The sequence below is a fragment of the Canis aureus genome, chromosome 16, assembly GCF_053574225.1.
Source record: "Canis aureus isolate CA01 chromosome 16, VMU_Caureus_v.1.0, whole genome shotgun sequence".
NCBI classification, from domain to species: Eukaryota; Metazoa; Chordata; class Mammalia; order Carnivora; family Canidae; genus Canis; species Canis aureus.
The window spans coordinates 11803417-11821780 of NC_135626.1; the positions used below are offsets into that span (position 1 = coordinate 11803417).

Sequence of the window (18364 nt, forward strand, 5' to 3'; positions counted from 1 at the left end):
CCAGAGCCCTGTCGCCGGGACAGCCCAGCACCATACAACGGCATCCCTGACCTGGGCCACCAGGAGCCCAGGAACACATCTCGGCAAGCACAGCCAACAGGGTGGTGCCCGGCCTGCCCTCAGAAGGACATGCCAGGGAGGCCGAGAGAGCGTGTGCCCGACTCACAGAAAGAGCAAGGGTGCTCGAGGATGCACATCCCTGCTGTGATGGGTGTGCGCAGCCTTGGCTCCCTGGCAGACAGGGAGGGATCCTCTAGGGCGCTGTGCTGGAGGCCTGAACAGACCATGGGGTGTGATGCTCTTTGTCACACAACCTGCCTCTCCTTTGAACCCCAAGCACAGCTGGTTCATTGTTAGGATGCTAATTCCTGCCGATTGGAACATGTCTGCAATCGAGGCACCAGCAGGTGTCAGAGAACAGAGGTGGGGGGCCAGGCAGTGGCCGGGTCCGCCTGCAGCTGCACCCACCCTGGCAGGGATGGGGGCCTCAGTTAGCATCCACACATGGACCCGCTCCAGGCCGGAAGGGGCGCCCGCGGCTCACTGACCGACCCTGAGCCCAGTGGGTCCACTGAGGGTGGGTCCTCCTTTGGCGGCTGGAGATTAAGACTCACTCCTGTGGCCCCCAGACTCCAGGAAGCCTCTGCTTCCTGCTGGACCACCTTCCACAGCGGGAACGCCAGCCAGAACGCCACAGAGTTGACCTGCCAGGCGACCTGGCCACCTGTGCAGGACGAGGGTGCGGCTTTGCCCGGCATGGCCTGGGGCACCGCTGGACAGCAGAGTGTGGAGCTGGGACGGGGGGGGGGGGGGGGGGGGGGCAGGGGGAGGGCACCTGTCAGCGGGGGGCGGCCTGTGGGACAGACCCCCCGGCCAGAGCCTGGCTGCCCGTGACCCTGTGCCTGAGGGGTCTGCTGAGCCCCGGGCCATGTGAGGCCACACCCCGGGGCCCAGGGACATCTGTGAGTCCTCAGAGACCAGCTTGGGTCCCTCACACAGAAGGAAACTGGGTGAATATTTTGGTTTCTCGTCAGCGGCTGCGGAACCCGTGGCTCTCTGTGCGCGTGAATTAGGGCAGCACCGCTTTGGCTTCCATGTGCCTCCCCTCAGTTTAAATTGGATGCTCCAATCTTCTTCCTCTTTTGTCCTAAATTTCTCCCTGACATTTTGTGCAGCTGTTAAGCAGCTGCTGCTTCCTGCTTCTGAGAAGGCCAAGGGATGGGTGGCTGTGGTGACTCACCTTCCCTGAGGGACGTCAGGCCCTGGCCAGTCACACCAGGGTGGGCACAGCAACTGGGGGGCAGTGCATGGACCCACGAGACACAGGTGAGAGCCAGGCACATGCTGGCCAGGGAGGCGAAGGCCACCTTCCCAGGAGGAGTCAGCACATGGCAGGCGCCCATCCCCGTGGACACCTCTGGAGGGAGACAAACGTCCTCCTGTGAGACTGAGCCTGGAGGGCACAGAATGACCCTGGACATAGTCTTTCAGGAAGTGAGTGTCCAGGGCCTACCCTGCGTCGGGCCCCAGGGGACACGGTGTCATCAGAACGTGTGTCCTCGGGGCACCTGGGGCACAGACAGGAGGCCGACTCTTGGTTTCAGTTCAGCTCATGATCTCAGGGTTGTGGGACGGAGCCTCACGGCGGCTCCGCGCTCTGTGCAGTCTGCTGGAGAGTCTCTCTTCCTCTGCCCCCCACTCTGCACGTGCATTCTCTCTCTCTCTCTCAAATAATAAATCTTAAAAAGAATGTGTGACAGCCACCCCAAAGTCCCGTGTCGGAACCTAACCCCGCCAGAGGTGGAGGTGAAGGTGTCAGGAAGTGGGAGGTGGTGGGGTAGAGCTGAGGAGTGGGACCCCAGAAGCTGTGGCATCCCTCCCGTCCTGTGAGGACATAGCGAGGTCACATCTGAGAACTGGGGAATGGCCTTACCAGACACCGACTCTGCGGGCACCGGGACCCTGGACCCCCAGCCTCTGGATCCCCGGTTGTGAGCCTCAGGGACGGCCTGAGACACGATGGCCCCTTTGCTCCTTCATTCTCTCCACAGCCGTGGAGTGCACCAGCCCCAGGAGAAGGTCTGCCCACCCAGCCTGAGTTCAAGACCAGGGACAGGTCTAGGCCACACAGGGCAGAGAGGCTCTCCCTCCCCCAGGCAGGGCCCAGGGCCTGGGCCCCTGGCTTCCAGTACCTTCCAGGCATGGACAGGGCCACCCAGAACTCCGCCCGCGGGCTGTCGGGGCAGGAGCCGCCACCCTCCTCTCTGCTGCCCCTGCCTGAGGGACTGCTAACCCTGGGCTGTCTTCCTCTCCTGGGCAGAGCTGTATGCAGCAACTCTGACCACTCCGGACTGTGAGCCTGGATACTCTTGCCTTCCTCTCCTGCATCTCACAGGAAAAGCTGGTCGTGGAGGGGAGCAAATAGCCGCACACGCAGCGTCTAAGAAACGAGGCCGTTCGTGGGAATCAGCTCACGGACTGCATGACCCAAACGTGAGGAAGGCAAGCGGAGCACACGTGCCCTCTGGCTTCCTCCAGCAGGGTGTTTCTGGGAATTGTGGCCACTGGGGGGTCCCCAGTCACCCAGGGGCCCCAGGCCCTCTGTTCTCCCTGAGAGCACCGAGGGGGAGACCCAGGGGCTGGGCGCAGGGGGCAGGGCCAGCCCACCCTGCCCCGCTCACTCTCTGGGTGAATGGGGGCGGGACCCAGAACCGTGGATGGTGGAAAACACACACACACACATGTGAGCACACACGCAGACTAGAGGCGGGCGGGCTGGCGGGTCGAGGGGGCTGCAGCTGCTCTGGGAAGCAAGCGCCACTCGATGCACAGGTGGTGCATAGCGCGGGCTGAATCAGCTCCAGGCTGTGGCATCAGGAGGCTCCTCGCACCCAGGAAGCCCGGGAAAGCAGGCTCGGGTTATCAAAGCACAAGTTGGAAAACATAAATAATGTTACCATTTTGTCAGGATGTTGTTGTAAATGACGAATTCACAATTACGACTCAGATTTATATCCTAGGAGGGCTGCCCCTAGCCTGTGTGGGCAGGCAGGGCAGGGGGCGTAGACCCCCCCCCACTCTGAAGAGTGGGCTGTGGCCCCTCCCTGGGGGAGGAGGGGAGGGGGAGGGCCTGGGGGCCAGGGGAGAGGGGTGGGGAGGCAGAGCAGTGGTGCAGCTGGGCTGCTGCAAAGACCAGGAGACTCACCATCTCTGCTCACCTGGGTCGGCCTGTGGGGCACAGGAGTCAGGGTAAGCCCTGGGCTGCATGGAGGGGCGGCTCCCTGGGAGGACTCCTGCCCATGTCTCCCTGTCCAGGCCCCAGCGGGGGCGGCAGGGTCACCACTCCCTGCCCATCTACAACCTGTTCTGGGTCCCCCTGGAAGGAAAGGGCCCCCTGTGCTCTAGGTGACCTGGAGCTGACCCCCACAACCCCCATGGTGGGCACAGCACCCCCATGCAAGGGAACACGCCTCCCAGGAGGCCACCTGACTGCTCCTCTCCCAGTGATGTCACCATCAGGCTGGACGGATTGATTTCTGCATGAATATTCATGCAGCATTGCAGCCAGGACGAGGCATTAATATTCTCAGGAAGCAGAATGCACACGGGTCCTCAGGCCCAGGGCTGGCTGAATGGCGGTCAATATGCAGCTGCTGGGAAGTGGCTGTGTGCTTTCCAGGCACTCGCAGGCCTGTGGGGCTCCTGTCTGAGGACATCCTCCTGGGGCCCGCTCCCTCTAGAGGGCTGCCCACTGTCGGGTGGGGTGAACCATTGCCTCGTCGAGGCCTAGTCGCCCTCTGCCCTCTTGCTCTGGCCTCTGTCCTGCCTTCCCAGACTCCTCCTCGGGCTCCCCGCCCTTCCTGGGTGAACGATGAAGGTCCCATCTCCCATTCACACCCCTGTACAGGACCTACTTCACCAGGGCAGCACGTGCCTGGCCCAGGCCTGCCCTCAGTGTCACCCTGGGCTCCCCACCACAGTTAGAAGCCCACCAAACCCATGCCAGGCCTCAGGGGGTCCTGGCGCGTGCCCTGCCCAGCTCTGGCCCAGGGCTCAGGGTCGGCGCCCAGCCCCAGGTCAGGGTGGCAGGCAACCCCGGCTGAACTGGCCCGAGGTGGAGGTGTGCCCAACCTGGACTTCCTCCCTGGGCCCGGGTAGCTCTGCACAGCACACACCCTCCTGCAAGCCCTCCCCCGGCACCAGGCACAGAGTCGGCCACACAGAGAGAGCCACAGCAACCCTGCCAGAGGCCCCGTGTGACACAGCTGCCAGCAAGCCTGGGCATGCTGCCCGTGGGGGCGGGGGAGGGGCGCAGCCCGAGAGCTGATTCAGCGGCTCCCTCCGTCCTCCCTGTCCCCTCTGGGCAAGGATGCTGGTGAGGCGGGGCGCTCCCTCTTCTGGGAGCTGTCAGGGCTGCCCGCCAGCCTGCTGGGATTTCTGGAAAGTGGCTCCTGCATGCAGCTGGGTACAGAGCAGCAGGCGGGCCTCGAGGGGTTGGCCCACAGGAGCCCTTTCCAAATAGCGCGGGCGCGTGTGCGGGCACGGGCACGGGAGAGGGAGAAAGAAGCAGCACTGGCCCTCCGCGGAGGGAAAGAAGCTCTCGCCCTTCCCAGAAAGTGCTGAATCAGCACCGAGCGCCCTGCCTCCACCAGCTCCCAGCTCCCTTGTCCAATCACAAGCAGGGAGCGACAGGGACCTCTCAAGGTCAGGGCCCATCCATATCTTCAATGTCTGCGCAGCCAGCCCCAGCGGCCCACCCGTACTCCACAGCAGCGCGGATGTCATACTCTGGTCCAGAGCTGGGCAGTGCCTGCCCCAGCCACAGTCCCAGGTGGGGCTGTGTCCCTCTGTCCCTCCCCCACAGCCCGATGGGCCCTCCCGTCAAAGTGTGACACCCCCCGCCCTTCCCCCAGGGCCAGAGGGGGCATCTTCGGAAATGCAGATGGATAGTACCCAGACTTTCACATGGTTGGTTTCTGCAAGTTCCCAAACACCATCCCTCCCGGCCACAGCTCCCGATGAGGCCTTTCCTCCCACGTCCCCAGTGTCCCCAGCACCGGGCTCTCCCCTGCAGGGACTCAGCACTCTGCTTCATGCAAGGGATGCGCTTCTCCCCTTCCTCCTCCCTCTGCTCTCTCCCTCCCTGCCCAGCTTCATCCTGACCCTGAACTCCCAACCCTGCCTGACCCACCTCCTTTCTGCCAGCCCAGGAGACCTCCTGGTGCCTCCTCACATCCCACCCCCCTAGCTGCCGGCAGGCCAGGCTCCCAAATCAAGGGCCCACCTGCCACCACTGCTGCTCTGGGGCAGGCACTCCCACCTGCAGAAACTTCCAGGTCTTTTCCTCCCTCTCCTCTTCCCCTCCTGCTCCCCTTGGGCCATCTCCACCCACCTCCAGTCCTGCGCTCCCAGCCATCTTGTCCTGGGCTGGCTCCCTGGGGCCTGACCCATTGGCTGTCCCAGGTCACTTCCTCCCTTGCCCCAGCCTCAAGGGCAGCCTGGGTGACCTGGGGGTGAGGAGGCAGCAGGATACACAGGCCGGGCGGCTTTGTAAGGATGAATCCAGCCCCAGCGCCTGGCACCTGCTAGCATCGCCGTGGGGTTCTGTCCTGGCTGGGCCCCCGGTCCCCGCCTCCCCCAGCCCACAGAAGCCTCCAGACCTGCAGCTCACTTGTTTCTCCTGAACACGCGGAGCCTGTCACAAGCACACACTCTGCTCCAAATAAGACATTTCAGTAGAACACCTGCTGCCCCAGAGGCTGCCCTCGCAGGTCACCCTGCCCACCCTCCCAGCCAGCCCCCTGCCCATGGGTGATGCCCTGCGGCTGAGACTCCTCTTCGGGTGTGGCCCTCACTGAAACCACAGGTCACCCTGCTCTCCCACTGCCTGGCCCAGGGCGCATTGTATTGTCAGGTCGCCACATCGTCCTTGAAGACAGGGACTAGCGGACAGGGGCAGGAGGTAGGGGCCTGGGGTCACCTCAGGGGCAGGGGGGCGGGGCCTGGGGTCACCTCAGCCCCGGGGCAGGAGTCACCGGAGGGCTCACGCTCACCAAGCACCATCAGGACCTCACCAGTCCGACTTCTGCCCCCCTGGGTGGTACCCGGAGCCACCCCAGCCCAGGGGCACTCAGGGCCCCCGCCAGCACAGGCAGCCCTCCTGGCACATGGGCGTCCGGAGCCTCGGAACAAGAAGCCTCGGGGGAGGCGGTCGTCCTCGAGGCTCTGGCTCCTGGTGGCCCCGGCCTGTGAGGACCACCCCGCACGGCCGGCTGGAGGGAGGTGTGGTGACATCTGCTCGCACGCCCACCCCAGCCTCTGCGGCTTCCGGGGATTTTACCAGCTCTGCCATCAAGAGCTAAACCCCAAAGTGACTTGGGCTGTTTTCTTCTGAGAAAACACCCAGTTCTACACAATTCTGGAAACAGCAGAGAGGCTGCCTTTCCGTGGCACTTTCTGGCCGGCGGGGGGCAGCTTGGAGGGACATCGCACTTGTAGGGGAGCTGGGAGAGGCGGAGAACGGGGGCATCCCCGCACAGAAGCCTAGACCTCCACAGTGAAGACACTTAAGTGCTAATGTGTCTCTCATCTCTCCCAGCATTTCACGTCAAGCAAGGACCACAGCTTTGGTTTTCAGCCAGCGTCTTCCTCACGCACACGAATCTTCCCCTGAAATGGAGCTCACCCTGGACACTCGGTTCTGTGACCTCTTTCCTGGCCTGTGAGGACCCTACACACTCGTCTGCTGGTGCAAGTCAGCGTTCGTGGGCCTTGCCAGGACCTGCTGCCAGCATGGCCGTCCTGCCCCGGCTCCCAGCTTCAAGGTCAGGGCCGGCCCTCAGAGGCCCCTGCATCTGCTCCTTCCATGGTGTCACTGATGCCTGCTTGAAATGTTCCAATGTTACTCGTGACAGATGACAGATTCTGTGGTGTTTTTGGTTTGTTAGACCCTCAAAACAGGAACAACAATTCTGAGCTTCAAGCAGCCACTCCATCAACAGGTTAAAAAAATAAGTTTAATGCAGGTGACTCATTTCATAAAGAATTTAACAGGCACTCGAGACAACGAGCATCTCTGTGTTCAATGTGCCAGCTCCTCCGTGGCCCCAACAACACTGGAGGTGGCCCGGCCAGATCCCTCCCGCTGTCCTGACTGTGCGGACATGTGTCCACCTCAGTGACAGGAGGTGGGGGGCGGGGGGAGGGGAGTCTGAGTTCATTAACACAAAACAAAACTTTTAGGAAATAGCATGATTTAGTGCAAAAGGTTCTCTGTGGCGCTGAAATGTGGGATCCGTGCAGGTCAGCTCCCTGCCTGCCGTCCAGGCAACAGAACAGACTCAACCTGAGAAAGAACTTCGTCCAAGGAGCCTTCCCACTGTCCTCAAGTTGATGATTACTGGGTAGAAGCTGGCTACAAATCTAAGAGCAGAGTTTACAGCCAAGCTTTCTCTGCTTTCTCTACCTGATTTGTGTTTTTCTTCTCTTGGCACCCAACTGTGTGACAGCTCCCCTAGCCACTGGACTGCCTGGCCACGCAGGGTCAAAGGGGCCACTGCCCATACCTGGGAAGTGGCACTGGAACAACTTGGGGTGAAGCAGGTCTGTCACCCCAATACAGGGCTGTGTTCTGTCCCTGGTCTCCACATGTTATCCCAGCACGATTGTCCAGAGCACCTGCTCACCTGCCAAGGAGACCCACAGTGACAACAGAGTCACTAGGCCACTGTCTCCTCTGACAGAGAAGGCCAAGAGCAGGGTCTGGGCAAGACTCTGGCCCTCGATGGTCTACTGGCAGAAACAGCCACAGGGCAGGGACCCAGGGCAGCCCAGTCCCTCGCTCGGGGCTCAGCCCTGGTGCACAAACCTCTAGGAGGTGCTCTTTAAACAGAAGCTCTGCTTGTGTTTCCGTGGTACACACTCAGAGACTGTGCTCCTCAACACCTCTGGCCTCACTTCCAATTCTAGCCATCCAAAGCCCAAAGGGCCCCTACCCGCTGGAAAGGAGTTAAGGTACCTCCTCAGAAATCTACATTCGAAGAGACTATGGCCTCCAACTTGACATCTTGAACAAACCTGCCCAAGAGGAAGACAGATCTGCCCTGGACCCAGCACTCCCCTGGGCTGGCCCCCGATCTAGTAACCTGCCAAGGCAGCCCGTGACTCCCACTAGACCACATCTAAGCAAACCAACATGGCCCTGAAGCTTGGCCTGGGACTCAGGCCCCTGAATGCCTCTCGGGGTGGGGGTGGGGAAGATGGAGGGACTGGGCTGTGCCGGGACGTGGGTGGCCCAGGGCAGAGTGAACAGCTTCGTGGCAGTGTGGTACATCAGCTATTTGAGCCTGACACGTCCCTAAGGCTGGGGTGGGGGCCGGGGCTCACGGGAAGGGGGCTCCCACACCACCTGTGATGCCTGTGCTCTGGACAGGAGGCTTGCCCAGAGCAGACTGGGCCAGTGGGCCTCACTCTGGCACAGCCTGGAAAAGTGAGGGCTGGAAGCACAGGCTGGTGGCCAGTGAGGCACTGTACCTAAGCGAACACACAAGGAAGGGTCAGAGCAGAAAACCAGCAACAGAGGGGGCGCCAGCGTCCCCTCCACAGAAGTCTCAGCACCCCGCCAGGACCCATGTGTGGTCCTCCATGTGTGGGAGGTGGACACATCTGCAGACCCCATTCGCAGGACGGGCTGGGAACAACAGAATCCTGACCTACCCCATCAAGAAAAGAACATGGCCACGGGTGCATCCACCACCACGGTCACAATAAATAAACCCCAGAGTCGAGGCCCACTGGTACCCCTCACATGTCCACAAAGACCATGAAGCACCAGCCCAGGCCCCCAACGAGCAGCACGGTCACTCGGATACCATAGATGAGCAGTTCGTTGAGGAGGCGGAAATCCACGCGCCGGCGACCTAGCAGCAGCAGCAGCACCGACAGCTTGAGCTGGAAGCGCAGCAGGACACGCACGCCCAGGTACTGCAGGCAGAAGAGGGTGGCTAGTGCGCCCCACAGCGTGGCCGTGAAAAGGCTGCAGCTAAAGTAGAGCAAGAAGCGGATGAAGCCGTAGAGCCAGCGCGCCCGGATGTAGACATCGAAGTTGTTGTACTTAGTACGGGCCAGGCGAGAGGTGCGCGCCGGCCCACAGGCTGCGTGCAGGCAGGTGGTGTGCGGGCCGTGGAAGGAGCGCACCCGCCGGGGGATGGGCATGACCGGCATTGGGGCCTGGGCGCTGGTGCTAACTTGTGGCAGCGGTGGTGTCCAGGTAGCAGTCAGCATAGGCGTCATGGGCACCTAGGCCTGGAAGCCAGCCGCTGAGCCCTGGGGGATGTGGCGGCCTGCAGGAAAATGACAGAGAGGAGACGGGTAAGCCCCAAGATGAGCGAGCAGGTGCCAGCCCCAGGGCCACAGTGGAACTGCCCCTAGGGGAGAGGATCTGCTCCCACTCACATCCCCAGGGCCTTGCCCTTTCCACGGGCACCTACTGGGGACACTTCCAAGGGACAGAACACACACACAGATGAGTTCACTTCTGCAACCAGGCCAGCCAGGTGCTGCAGCGCAGACAGCGGTATGGGCGGTCACTCGCCCGGAGTCACCTGGAGCACCTCACCCGCCCATCCCTGCCCTGTAAGACAGGGATGCCCCCAGCTGCGTCCCAGGGGTGCTGGGAGAAGGGGTGACCACCGCGGCGTCATGACAGGCCTACAGACCCAGTGATGGGAAAAGAGGAACAAGGAGGGGCTCTGTGGTCACCGCCATCACGGGCTGCCTAGGGGACTGGCGGGTGGAAAACCTGCAGGTACAGAACACGGAACGGGGGCAGCCAGGTTGGTTTCAGGTTGGGAGACACCATGGCATGGGCGTCGGCCTGGCCGTGCCCGGGGTCGCGGGGTCGCGGGGTCGCGGGGACATCCAGCCCTCCCCGCAGGCAGGGCCAGAGCGGGGGCTGACATCCGCGGGCGGCTCCGCGCTTCCCTCCTGCGGCCCCGCCGCGTCCCGCCCGCACCCCCGCCGTCCGCGCCTGGGCTCCCGGGCCGGGCAGGCGGCGGACCCCGGGGAGCACCGGCCCGCCTGCCGCTCACCAGGTGCCCTCTCCGCGCCGGCGCCGGCGCCGGGGGAGGCCGGCGGTGCGGGCGGCCGGGCCTGCGGGGCCCCCCGGCACGCGGGGCTCCAGGAGCAGGGCAGGCTCATGCTGCCCACCGCGCGGCAGCTGCGCGGCCGGCCGTTCACGCGCCCCCTCCCGACACCGCCCCGAAGGTCCCGGGGCTCGCGCGCCAGGCGGCCGGCAGCGTTTGGCCCAGCGTGGGAGCCGTAGCTCCGTCCCTCTGCGGCCACCGTAGGACCTTCCTCCAGCCCCCTCCGCCCGCGCCGACACCGAAAGTGCCTCCCTTCCCCCCGGCTCAGGGCCGTCTCCGAGCGGCCGGAACTCGATGCTTCCCCAGGGCGTACGTGCTTACGTGCCTGCGTGCGCGCGCGGCCCTTAACGCGGCCGCCCGGCGCCTCGCCCCGCGTACGCCGCAGGCTGTTCGGACTGCCCTGCGCAGGCGCAGATCGACGGCCTGCGCGTGCGGACCACGGGCAGCCCCTCCGCGCACGCGCCGCGGCGCCCAAGGCGGCTGGCAGTGCGCAGGCGCGCCCCCCGTGGGCGGGGCCGTGGAGGGGCGTCCTGGTCCCCGCCCCGCGGGGGGGGCAGGGCAGGCTGACAGCTGCCGCGCGTCCCGGGGTGGTCCTCCCCCGGAGAGTGAGGATTCCGTGCAGGCTTGATACGTGAGCCCTGCGGGAGTCAGCGTGGCGGAGACCCTGGGCCCCGGGCGCTCACTAGTCTACGCGATACCTGTGCCCCGGAGGCTCGAGGCCAGCCGCTCAGGCACCCTTCCGGGCGGCGCTGGAGTCTGCTCTCCTCCAGGCTGGCCGCCCGCCGCCTCTCCAGCCCTAACCCTAACCCCAGCCCCCCACGGACTCCCGCACCCCAACCCCGGAGCCCCCCGCAGCCTAGCCGCAGCTCCCCCAGCCCCCGCACCCTAACCCCAAAGCCTCCAGCGCCCCACGGACCCTTGCACGCCTAACCCCAGAGCGCCCTGTACCCCTAACCCCAGGTCCCCAGCCCCCTGCACCCTTGCCCCAGAGCCCCCAGCCCCCCGCACCTTAACCCCAGGTCCCGCAGCTCCCCGCACACTTAACCTCAGGTCCCCCATTCCCCCGCACCCCTAACCCCAGGTCCTCCAGCCCTCCACACCCCTGGCCCCAGAGCCCCCAGCCCGCCTCACCCTAACCCCAGGTCCCCCAGCCTCCCCACACCTTAACCCAGGTCCTCCAGCCCCCCACACCCTACACCCCAGCATCCCCACCCTAATCTCAGAGCTCCCCACACCCCTAACCCCAGGTCCCCCAGCCCCCCCTTAACCCCAGAGTCCCCAGCACCCCACACCCGAACCCCAGGTCCCCCAGCCCCCTGCACCCTAACTCCAGAACCCCCAGCCTCCCACACCTTAAGCCCAGGTCCCCCAGCACCCCGCACCCTAAGCCCTACCCACCCCCGCCCCACCCCATCCCTGTTTCAGGGCTCACTTGGTTCTGGCCCAAGTGGTCCTGGCCATCGTGCTCCTGCTGTCCTGGGGAGCAGGGTCTGGCAGGATCAGGTGCAGAAGGGCCCGGATGTGTGAAAAGTGTGCACTTTGTGAAGCAGCGGCCGGAGAAGATGAGAGAGAAGGAGGATATTTTAAGGGGTATTTCTTAAAATGCGGGCTTTGTGCAGGCTGGGTTTCCTTTCTTTCTTTCTGTCTTGATTATTTATTTATTCATTCATTCATTAGAATACACAGGTGAGAGACACAGGCAGAAGGAGAAGCAGGCTCCATGCAGGGAGCCCGACGTGGGACTCGATCCCAGGTCCCAGGATCACGCCCTGGGCTGAAGGCAGCACTAAACCGCTGAGCCACCGGGGCTGCCCCAGGCTGGGTTTCTTTCTTTTTTTTTTTTTTTACTTTTTATTTATTTATGATAGTCTCACAGAGAGAGAGAGAGAGAGAGGCAGAGACACAGGCAGAGGGAGAAGCAGGCTCCATGCACCGGGAACCCGATGTGGGATTCAATCCCGGGTCTCCAGGATCGCGCCCTGGGCCAAAGGCAGGCGCCAAACCGCTGCGCCACCCAGGGATCCCCAGGCTGGGTTTCTGCAGTAGCTCCCTGCTGATGCTGGGCCCTGGGCTGGCGGTTCTCCTCTCCACCACAGCCTTGGTCTCCCCCAGGACATCCCATACAGGTCTCTCCTCACCTCTGTGAGGGGTCCCATCACTCTCATATATATGACCTGGCCTTTCATATACACTTGTTCTGTTCCTCGGTGGTTTCCGCCTGCCAAGCTCCTACTCACCCTCAAGACCCCAGTCCCATAGCCCCTGCTCTGGAAAGCTGCCTGGAACCACATGCCACCCCTTCCTGGGACCCTTACACTTCCTGAGCGTGTGGAGGGGGCTCAGCCCTCCTTGTGTTCCACCCCTGGGGCTGCGAGGATTTGTGTGTAGACCTGTGTACCCCAGTGGCCCGCTGTAAGGCGTGCTTCTACCTGGGGAGCCAGCCCGCGCGCACGTGTTTGAGCAACTGCAGCAGCTTCTAGGAACAGTACTTCTGAGCACACAGTCCACTAGGTTTTGTTGCTTTGCCGTGAGGATGCCAGACGCCACACACCTGCAGCCTTACCACGACCAGGGGAGGATGAGGATGGGGCTATGTTCTTTGGGCTGCCCGGGTCGCCCCCAACACCTGCTGTGTTTGTAGGTTCTCATTGGGGGGGTCCATTGGGGGTCCTTGTCTTGCTCCAGTCATGCTGAGTACCCGCTCTCTGCAGGCCTCCCAGCGGGTGTCAGGCTGTAGGCAGTGGCTGGGCGCCACCTGCTGGGACAGCGTTGGGGTTGCCGCAGAGCTGGCCAAGGGTGAGTGAGTGGGAAGGGGGACTGGAGTGAGGGTGGCTCCTTGGAGGCTTGGAGGGGCGAGGGGCAGTAAAATCAGGCCAGCCCAGCCCACTCCTGCGTTGTCTGTGGCTGCTTTCAGGTCCCTGTGGTGGGAGTGAGCGGCCTCCGGAAGAGAGCCAATGGCCTGCAAGAACCTTGACTGAGAACCTTGACTCTGGCCTTTGTGAAGTTTGTTGGCTGTAAATGAGGGAAGGACAACTGTCACCCTTGGGTCACGTTCTTGTAGCTTACTGGTCCTTGGCAGAGGTCAAGTGAGACCGAAAGCTTATGGTGAACCGATGTTAGCTGTTGTGTGTGCTGAAGGCGGGAGAGCTTAACCACCACCACCACCACCACCGCCCCCCCGCCCTGTGCCCCAGGCTTGGCTTAGTTGAGAGGCCTGAGCAAACCGCCTCAGCTTACGGAGGGGCTCAGCCTCCGTGGTCTCCACACCCAGTGCCACTGTCCCACCCCTCCAGCAGACATGGGCTGGAATTCCCGCTCACTGACCCTGTGCCGCCCAGCTAACCCCGGGCCACCCCACTGACCCTGAGCCACCCAGTTTACCCCAGGCCACCCAGCTGACCCCGAACCATTTCCAGGGTGGTGATGTCTGGTAGACACTGGGCCACAAGGGGAGCCCGGGGGGGCAGGCATGTGACAGGTGTGCCAGGGGCATGTGGTGGGTATGTGGGGAAGCCATACAGGGGGGCTTCAGGGCTGCGCCTATCTGAGCGCATTGGGGCATTGTACCTGTGAATGATGTCGTGCAGGTCAGTGGGGGGGGGGGCGGTGAGCCTCGGGGCTGGGGCCAAGACCCCAGAGCAGAGAAGCCCTAGGTGGGGCTGTGTGGGATCCCGGCCCGCAGACTCTGACCATAAGAAAATATTGTTATCTTTTCGGTACTATGATTGGGCTGGTCTGTTTCCAGCCCAAACGGTCTGAGTGGCACATGTCATTTTGAATCATTATAACCACGTTGGGAGCAAGTAGCTCTCGGGTGAGGAGAGAATTTTTCTTATTGGGCCTTACTCAGACACCCGGGGTTGAGTCTGGCACCGCCAGGTGTGACACGCACACAGTGCCACCTCCTCCTGGCTCCCTGCGGGCATCGCTGTTGGGTTGGCACTCCAGCAGGGGCCCTGGTTGTCTGACCAATGGCCCTTTCCCTACTAGGTTTCGGTTGCAGAAGTCCAGCCTACTTGGGGTGGCAGTTTGCCCCGCTGATGGATCCCAGCATCTCCCACCCCCGCCGTGGTTCCTCCTTCACCTCTTTGAGCCCCGGGAGGATGCTCTTCTGGTCAGGGCAGACCCCAGGCCAGAGTCCGGGGAGCCACTTGCCGGTAACTGGTCCTAGGAGCCTGTTGGACGCCCAGAGGCTGGTCAGCATAGAAGCAGTAGATGGCATTCATGGAGGCAGTGCCTGCCCGCTGTCGCTCTGGCTCCACTTTTCAGCTGTGGGCAAAGGTGTCAGCCTCTCTGGACCTCAGTCTCCTCATCTGTAGAGTGGTGACAATAACGCCCAGGTGTCAACTTTGCCCCCTGTGTGTGAGGCCAGGAGCCGTTGCTGAGTGAGCCTCCAGGGTGGCTGACCCCTGTGCTGGGCACGGCTGACCTGTGTTGCCAAGAGGGCGAGGCAGATGTGGCCACATGATGCCGCAGGCTCGGCCACAAACTGCTCTGCAGCCCCATCTTGTTGTCCCTTGGGTCACTCACTAGGAAAGCTAAATGATTGGAGACCAGCTGTCTGCAAGCGCAGGAGGGAGGAACCAGCCCTGCCCGCCTTGGCATCCAGGACATCCAGCCTCCAGGATGTGAGGGAACACGCTTCTGTGACCTGAGCCACGGTCCGTGGTGCTCCGTCATGGCAACCCTGGTGAACTGACACGCGTGTTGTTACTACGTTAAGCCGTCCTGTTCCAGGACCCCTTGTCGGGCAGCAGGTGACCAGCACAGCTATGAGCAGTGGTACTGAGTCATGAGCACCAGGCCACACTGAGTCCTTCCTGTAGTTTGTCTCCCGAGAGCATTGGTCCCCACAGCCTGGGTGCGGGCGACGCTGCTGTCCCCATCTCGTGGCATCTCAGGTACTAGCACTTAGGTCCAGCCGGGCTGGAAGGAGGGACAGGCCTTAGGGTCTCTGGGCCATGCTGGCCTGAGTGCAAACAAAAGCATTCGGCTCCCTGGCGGGGGCGCGGACCACAGCAGCAGAGACGGATGGATGGACAGGTCCTCTGTACTCTCAGCAGGCCCACCTGCTTGGGGAGAAGGAATGCCACCTCTTCTGCTCATCCTGCCCCTGGAGCTGAAGCCCTTAAGGGCAGAGAGCCCTGTATCCTGCCGTGTCCCTGGTGCCTGACACACAGCAGGGCCCAGTATAGACTGGACTGCTTGCCCCGCTGATTCCAGGGCCCGGCCTGGGTCGTGCCTTTAGAATCAGAAGCCTGCAGACCTGGGGACTGCCGAGGGCATTAGCCCACCCAGCTTCTGTCTGACCCCCACGCACACAGCCTGTGCGGGCGGGGGGGGGGGGCAGGGGGTCGAGGGGCGGACAGCAGCAGAGGGAAGTGGACTGGGCTAGGCTCTGGGAGCACACTCAGGCCACACCCAGGGACGTTGTGAGTGACCCCGGGGGGGGGGCTGCCCAGGGCTGCTGAGAGATGGTTTATAGGCTACAGACTTGCCTAGATTTCACCAGTGCCCCAGCCCTGGGGCTCCGGGTTGGATAAACTACTCAATCTTCCTAGGTGGTGCGGCCCCAGTGGCCGTTAGAGGGTTTAATGATGTGCAGCCCTCGGCCAAGGCCGTGTGGAATCCGTGCTCAGTAACCGCCGCCACCGCTGGGACGCACAGAAACACTCGTAAACAAGCCAGAGGCATAGGTCGCAGGCGGAGACCTGGCCTTAGGCGGTGGCGGTGGCGAGGAGGTGGCCGCACTGCCAGCTTCCAGGCGGCCCCGCCCTCCTCCTGGCAGCAGGCTTTCTGCCACCTCACGGATGTGCCCTCCTGAAACCCAGGCCACGAAGGGGACACAGGAGGCTCGCTTTCGGGGGTTCAGCCCATGCCTCCCGGGCCCTGGCTGTATTTTCTCCTGTGCTAATTTCACAGTGACGTGGCTCCTACTCCTGCTGATTGAACAGTCTGCACTGACAGGGGCGAAGATTTGCAGTGGAGCTTATCACCGCCCCAGAGCATGGGCGGGGTGGCTGGCGGGGGCGCCGGGGAGGCGGCTGTATTTATGGCATGCTGGGAAGACAAACATACGCATTTATATGTCACTTGTTGCAATATAAATGCTAACTTGTACTCCTTTCAAAACTTTTAATGAATTGTATACATTCCGAGAGATTTATAGGGTGAACGGAATGGCTCAAAATGTTACTTTTAACATATTTGTCACTTTGGCAACAGCGCCCAAAAAAAAAAAAAAATCTGGAAGATATTGCATTCAGAAATAAATCATAAACAGGCGCATCCTAAAAGAGGTTTATTCGGGTCGTTAATGGTTGATGGGCCCCCCAGTGCAGGATCTAAAGTTAAATTATGCAAAATCAAAAACAAACCTTATAATACTTAATCAGACATGCATAAAACTGGCAGGTCCAATAAATTCTCCCAATTAACTTGCTTCAGATTGTGATTGCATTCGCTAATTTAATCAGCCCCGGAATAATCTGGCAGCCGGGAGCTGATGAGTGAGTGTGGGCCCGTGCCGTGGGAGGGGGCAGAGCGACGGGCAAGAGCACCTAGGTCAGGGCCACTGAGAAAGGTGCTGTTTTCCACAGGGGCAGCGATTTCCCCACTTCCCCTCTCCCCAGGCGGGGCTGGCAGCCAGGCACTTGGCTCACATCCCACCTGGGCATGCTGTCCTGGGAAGCAGGCAGCGTCCACCTGGGTCATCTGGAGGATGGACCTGGACATTGTCATCTGGGATGAATCCCACGTAGGTTTTGCTCAGCTCCAGATCCCTCGGCTCTCCTCAGCTGTGGACACCAGTCCCCTTCCGGAACGTGCTGGGGTGGTTCTGTCCCCCCTGGAGCCTGCCCATTCTGACCTCTGATTCTCGATTAAAGGAGGGTTTTGACGGCCACCTGGGTGGCTCAGTCAGTTAAGCATCCGACTCTTGGTTTCAGCTCAAGTCCTGATCTCAGATTGGGGGATTGAGCCCCATGTCTGTGACCAGCTCAGAGTCTGCTTGAGATTCTCTCTCCCTCTCCCCTGCCCCTCCCTCCTGCTCTCTCTCTCTAAAATAAATAAATCTTTAAAAATAATAAATGAGGGGCACCTGGGTGGCTCAGCAGTGGAGTGGCTGCCTTCCGCTCAGGTCATGATCCCGGAGTCCTGGGATCGAGTCCCACATCGGGCTCCTTGCATGGAGCCTGCTTCTCCCTCTGCCTGTGTCTCTGCCTCTCTCTCTCTCTCTCTGTGTCTCTAATGAATAAATAAATAAAATCTTAAATGAATGAATGAGGGTTTTGACTCCAGTGTGCTTTATCCTTCCTTTCCGGAGGGTGGGGCGGGCAGTGACCGGCACCAGGGCCTGCAGGGGGAGGCAGGTGTCTCATCTCTGGGCCTAGGCCCCCGCTGAACTCACAGAGCTCACTCTGCTCTCCGCCAGGCAAAATGTTTTATTTCATTTTATTTTATTGTCAAAACAGGGTTTACATTGCACGCCTGAGTTTGCATTCTGTGCTCCCCCCCAACATGACCTTATATTGAACATATTTCTACACCAACGAACGCTCTTCATAATCCGGCATGTAAGGGCCACGTGGCGTTTTGGTGCCCGATGCTCCATCATCTACCACATCAGTTCCTCTCTGGTCAGACATGTGTGTTGGCGCCAATTTTTTGTGATTATAGATAATCCTGTGATGAACCTCCCGGTGCGTAAATCCGAGTGCACACACATGTTTCTCCTGGGTGGACGGCTGCTGCGGGCTGACCCTTCCAGGCTCCCTGTAGTGGCCGTGGTGGCCCCATCCCCGACCCCCGGCCCCCTTGCTGCGGCAGATGACCCAGGGCCAAGGGCCGGGCCAAGGGCTCCCTGGCAGAGCTTCTGCCCTCACCACCCCTTGCCCGCTCTCCCTGGCACAGGCTCATCTCCTGAGAGCCGCCAAGGGAATCATGCCTGCTGTTCCCAAAACAAGCGCCGCGGCGCAGAGAGAGAGATCCACCTTGTCACCGCCAGTGCGGGGTAGGCTCCACACACATACGTAAGCAGGCCTGTGGTGAGTCTCTGGAAGGAGAGGCCTGAGGCCACCCCAGCAGATGCTGAGAAGTGCCCTTGTGTGGAAGCAGAGTGGGTGATGGTCTGTGACACGCCGGGTGGGGGGGAACCTAGCAGGTGTGCAGGTGTGGCCAGGCCCAGCCAGAAGAGCAGCTTGCCACCTGCATCATCCAGACTC

The 18364-nt window shown here is 61.8% G+C and overlaps 1 protein-coding gene and 3 long non-coding RNA genes across 9 annotated transcripts; 3 read left to right on the forward strand and 1 right to left on the reverse strand.

Moving 5' to 3' along the window:
• The first annotated feature begins 3154 nt into the window (after positions 1-3154).
• LOC144285788 (uncharacterized) lies at positions 3155-8473 on the forward strand. The gene is made up of 2 exons (XR_013354012.1): positions 3155-3249; positions 6599-8473. It is a non-coding gene; the product is annotated as an uncharacterized LOC144285788 (long non-coding RNA).
• Positions 6998-10593, reverse strand: TMEM250 (transmembrane protein 250). 5 transcript variants are annotated; one of them, XM_077851362.1, is made up of 2 exons: positions 10468-10593; positions 6998-9341 (listed from the first exon to the last, which is right to left on the reverse strand). In XM_077851362.1, the coding sequence occupies exon 2, from the start codon at positions 9289-9291 to the stop codon at positions 8803-8805; it is 489 nt and encodes a 162-aa protein (XP_077707488.1). In that variant the 5' UTR covers positions 9292-9341; positions 10468-10593; the 3' UTR covers positions 6998-8802. The 5 variants fall into 5 exon arrangements, with proteins under 5 accessions (XP_077707488.1, XP_077707490.1, XP_077707486.1 ...); XM_077851364.1 differs by having other exon boundaries at positions 10464-10482; XM_077851360.1 differs by lacking the exon at positions 10468-10593 and adding an exon at positions 10089-10436.
• Positions 10594-11428: 835 nt separating this feature from the next.
• Positions 11429-13208, forward strand: LOC144285790 (uncharacterized). Of its 2 annotated transcripts, XR_013354015.1 has the most exons (3): positions 11429-11732; positions 11820-12779; positions 13057-13208. It is a non-coding gene; the product is annotated as an uncharacterized LOC144285790 (long non-coding RNA). The 2 variants fall into 2 exon arrangements; XR_013354014.1 differs by having other exon boundaries at positions 11429-12779.
• A 479-nt stretch (positions 13209-13687) lies between these two features.
• LOC144285789 (uncharacterized) lies at positions 13688-16438 on the forward strand. Its single transcript, XR_013354013.1, has 2 exons — positions 13688-13956; positions 14133-16438. It is a non-coding gene; the product is annotated as an uncharacterized LOC144285789 (long non-coding RNA).
• The last annotated feature ends 1926 nt before the right edge of the window (positions 16439-18364 follow it).